Consider the following 4,747-nt stretch of genomic DNA (forward strand, 5'->3'; position numbering starts at 1 on the left):
GGAAGAGAGACAAAAAAACCAGCAAAAATAAACCGCGGACCAGGGTGGGAGGAGAGATGGAAAAAAAACCAGCAAAAATAAATCGCGGAGACGATTCACCAACTCGTCCATTAGGAGTAGAGATGTCTGAGTTGGTGAATAGCATCCACGGTTAATTTTCGCTGGGTTTTTTTCGTCCCCTCCCCCACCCCATCGGTTTAGTTTCGCGTCACCCTCTCACACAACAAAAAAAATCTGAACGGATCAGAACTTTCCATACTGACGTAAGTTATTTAGTAATGTCTTTATGTAAAAGAATCAATCACGATCAATCTCTAAAGATCAAATCTAAATTAATTAATCTTATCTTAAATCGCTCAATCACATTAATTAGAAAACAAAATAACCAATCGTGGATCTCCTAACCAGATATGTAAGGCATTATTTCCATCTATTTGTCAGCCGAATCAGACGTGAGGCTTTCTTTCCAACGAAAACGGCGCACGACCCCTGCTCACCGGCTCACCATGCCGCCGTCGCCCTGCTACCCTCTCCACTTCGCAGTAGCACTCGCTTTGGGCCATGGTAGGTGATGAGCTCCCCTTTCTCTCTTTCCTTTGCCCTCACATTTTTTATGTTCCTTTTTATTCTCAAATCGAAGTCAATGGGACGTGAAGCGTCATAAGAATAAGATGTTTGCCTGAACCGTAAGGTTCAATTTCCCATCTTACGTTAGTCTCTTCGTCTAACCTTTCAGTTTTCCATCGGGTAATTTTTTCTTCTGAAAATCATTAATTAGGATTTAATTTGTCTCCATAATTTCCTCTGTAATTTGCGCCTCTGCCCCCTGTACAGCATATACTCACCCACGGAGCCTCCAAGTCATCTGGCTTGCCTCTCCTCCGCCATGCCGCCTCCACACGCCGGCTGCCTAGCTTCCCCCGCAGGGCCGACCCCTGGCGGCCTTCCTCCGATATGTCGCCTCCCCATCGACGAGTGCCAACGGCCTACGCCGCGGCTCAGGCGCCTCCCACCACGCCCCTCCTCTCCAATCACAGGTTCCATCCCGCGATCCAAAGTTCCCCTCGTCTCCGGGTCTGGACGGAGCCGCCGCCATCGGTGGGCATCTCCTTCTATAAGATCCTCCTATCTCAACAGTTTGGATCCACTCATGGATTCTTACACGCCCGTCTTTCATGGATTCGTGGTCGCAGGCGCGAGCTGTGGAGGAGAAAGCAATCGAACATGAAAAGTTTTTGTAGCGGCCGGCTTGTGCGCCGTCTCGGCTTCGGGGTAAAGCAGGTTTGGTTTCCGTCTCATGTCAAACCCTCCCTCGTGTTCTTGGTACGATTCCTTGGATGGTGACACTACATGTGTGTGTGATTTCTGCCTCGTTTCTAATCTTTCTACGTTGTAAGGATAGGATAAGAAGACCTGCTCTTTTTTCTGTATAGTAAGCAACCACCATATGGATTTTACAGTGTGTCGCAGGAAACCAAAACCCGTTTTGCTTTGCTACTATTAATTTTTGGTATCCAGGGAAAATATGGTGGAAACAAATATTTGTCTTGGATCCACCCCTGCTATTAATGTCTCCTATCTTGTACAACAAATATTTGAAAACATTGCCATATTTTGTGGTGCAGAGACAGAAGCCTCTGCATTGACATCTTAATTGCAACAAATATTTCAAAAATGGGGATGTATGTCAAATATGGTTGCACGGTAAGCCTCTGCATTTGAAATAGCTGCTATTTGTTGGCAACTTTTTCAGGCAACAAGAGGGTGTTATTTCCTGTACAGGAAGCCTATGCATAAGCTTATGCTTCCCTCCATGTTGCTCTCTCATATGGTTTGGTGAATTAGTTACTTCTTTGTGCATAAGAAATTACATTTTACATAATCAAACAAAAAGAATCACATATCATAGCATCATCTTCATTTGGGATTCTAAAATGGGCATCGATGGTCAAGAAATAATTTTTAGGAAGTAGCAATTTGATCAAGAGACACATATTCTAGAAGTTTAGGTGCAGTTTAGGTGCTAACCTTTTCTTAACTCGTTCTCACATGCAGTCTGAAGTTTATGAACCAGGTGGTGATGATTGCAGAATTCCAGTCATTGAGTGTGTCTACGAGTGGATTCAGGTACCTTTTCAAAGCTAAACCATCTAGCATAAATTTCCATTCATAAATATTACTACTTACTGTTCCAAGTTTTTCTTCTAAAATTGCACATCTTGATATGGTGGCCATCCCACTTCAGTAGTTGAGCGCTTCATGATGTTAGATTGTTCTTTGTAGGCTTAGCCTGTTATACTCAGTCTTCAAACTGAACGAGAATGCAATGTTAATGTAATAGAGTTGTCACCTTCATGTAGGATGCTCCTCTTCCTTCACTGACTGCTTCTCGTTTTTCTCTTGGTGTATCTTATCAGGTCCTGGAAATATTGGGAGTGATCTTAGTGCCAGAAAATAACAGCCTTAGGAGTGTAGGGTGGACCAGTGGAGCAGGTTGTAAACACTAAGCCCCTTCCAGTGAAACTGTTAGCTTTGTGGCCAGAAAGTTTTTTCTTCTGATGGTAGGACTGATTGCTCTGCCTACACATACCCTTTTTTGCTACATCATTAGAGCTTATTCCTCTAACCTTGTTTTCTATTTCTAGAAGGTTGTATGATATGGTGTTTCCTTCATATGATTTATCATTTGCAGTTTGCACAAACTTAACTTGCATTAACTTATTATTACATTTATATTATGTGTGCCTGATGTCTTTTGCACATTTTGATTATTTGATTTTGAGAGATTCTCAAGGTTAGGATAGTCATTACTGATTTTTTTTATACTGGGTACTGTATACAGAACCAATGCTGCATTATGGCCATTTTGTTCCATTATTGATTTCAAACGAGTAATTTTATGCTAATACACCCTCATCCCCCTAGCTGTCACCATTTTGATTATTTGATTTTGAGAGATTCTCATATGTAGTCAATCTTTTTGAGGGCAAATACTTGGGTATTCCATGGAAGTCCAAGGAAGACCCCCAATGCCGCCACTGTGTTGGGGGAGAAGCTGGATTGAGGAATTGGGATAAGACCTAGAAATTCAATCTCCATGGAGGCGAGTCGTCGGAGACACAATTTCTATCTATCCATGTATTTGGGGAAAAAAGAGATGAGCATGGAAGGCTAAGATGTGTATCGTTGCATTGGGCTAGAGAGGGCAGTTGTCTATCCATAATGCTTAGTAATAAATTTTATTTTCAATTGGAGGGGGGGGGGTCATGGCCCCGTTTGGGCTCCAAGAGGCTCTGCGAGTGGGTATGAACCACATATTGGTTGTTCAACTTGCTGGGGGTTGAAGGGGGTTGGGATTAAATCATGTGAGTCAAAATCCTCTCCAATTATTCCGGGATGGGATTGCGGAGGGCATTAATCAAACAATCCCTCAAGAGTGTGAATTTTTTAAAAAGAGAGTGTGAATAAGTAGCAAAACTACATAAAGAGTGATCTAACGTCGCAAAAATAAGTTGACACTAGCCAAACAAGAAAAATAATGATCTCACTACACAATATATATATAGACATTGTTGCTTGACGTGCAAGAATATCCTAAAAGTATATGTGATACGATTAATTCATGGCAATGCACGGGAAATTAACTATTGTTAGAATAATTTGGGCAGCTGGCCCTCGTTCTTTTCTATTTGAATTAGATTTGCTTGTTCTGAAATTTGTAGGCATGTGGTGTGTTGTATTGATCTTGGTCTTGTTTGTTGCAGAGACACCTGGCGATGTATCGAAATCTGTCCTGCATAATAAAGGAGCGCTGAGGATGATGGCTTTCATGTTGGTTTGGATGATGCTGGTTCGGTAGTGTGGCTTCTCTTATGTCAGCTGCAACCTTTTGGGGTATCATATTCGCTGATTCTCCACATTGCGGGATTTGTCCTGTGTTCGGTTAGGTGTGATGTGTGTCACATGTGTGGATATGTTGTGGCCGTGGGCCATGCGTGTGCTTGTGACAGCATGCTAGGTAATTTAGGTAATATTTATGGTCATGTGCAGTATTCAAAATTTGGTGCTAGGTCGTACGACAATACTTCATATGATGTGGCGCAAATGTTAATTGGGAATTCAGCCGTATTTTATCTAATATATATTTGCATATAAATGGTGCATCAAATAGCCTCATAAATCTGGAATGAATATATGTTACAGGAGCCTTACTCTTATATATAATTGTCATGAGGTGAATGGGGTGTGCTTATCATGATCATATGATATTATATAAGTACGTACTATTTTTTTGTATATCTCTTGGATTTTGTATTCATTGATTCCTGTTAGCAGTCATTTGTGACTAGAAATGTTTTTGAAATTTTGGGAAATTAGACATGATCATTCTGACAATGAATGAATACACAGACATTCATTCTTAGCGAGTCCATGGGCAATACCGTACCCATTTCTTGCCTGACACATAGTTGGAAGGATATTTCCATCCTTGCCTTCCATTCTTTGCTACATAAGCCATGAGTTCAGTTTTGATTTTGAATCTTGTCAAGTTCAGTTCAGATTTATTATACTTCCTTTGTACTATTTTTGTTGTTAATTTTAAAAAAATTGTCATGAATTTTCGAAAGCCATGAGTGTTTTGGGATTGTTAAGGGCCGTCGGCAAATATTTTATTATACACTTGTATAGGATTATTCAACACTAACACTTGTAACATTTGAACTCTTTATGATACCCAAGTGGGAGG

The 4,747-nt window shown here is 41.0% G+C and overlaps 1 protein-coding gene across 6 annotated transcripts; it reads left to right on the forward strand.

Moving 5' to 3' along the window:
• The first annotated feature begins 741 nt into the window (after positions 1 to 741).
• On the forward strand, positions 742 to 4,209 carry LOC123144317 (uncharacterized). 6 transcript variants are annotated; one of them, XM_044563415.1, is made up of 6 exons: positions 742 to 1,098; positions 1,194 to 1,281; positions 1,626 to 1,704; positions 2,056 to 2,127; positions 2,418 to 2,493; positions 3,765 to 4,208. In XM_044563415.1, exons 3-6 carry the CDS (start codon positions 1,675 to 1,677, stop codon positions 3,857 to 3,859), a joined length of 273 nt encoding a protein of 90 aa, XP_044419350.1. In that variant the 5' UTR covers positions 742 to 1,098; positions 1,194 to 1,281; positions 1,626 to 1,674; the 3' UTR covers positions 3,860 to 4,208. The 6 variants fall into 6 exon arrangements, 4 of the variants coding, with proteins under 4 accessions (XP_044419350.1, XP_044419351.1, XP_044419349.1 ...); XM_044563416.1 differs by having other exon boundaries at positions 743 to 1,037; XR_006471369.1 differs by having other exon boundaries at positions 801 to 1,098; positions 2,418 to 2,561; positions 3,765 to 4,202.
• The last annotated feature ends 538 nt before the right edge of the window (positions 4,210 to 4,747 follow it).

The sequence above is a fragment of the Triticum aestivum genome, chromosome 6D, assembly GCF_018294505.1.
Source record: "Triticum aestivum cultivar Chinese Spring chromosome 6D, IWGSC CS RefSeq v2.1, whole genome shotgun sequence".
NCBI lineage: Eukaryota > Viridiplantae > Streptophyta > Magnoliopsida > Poales > Poaceae > Triticum > Triticum aestivum.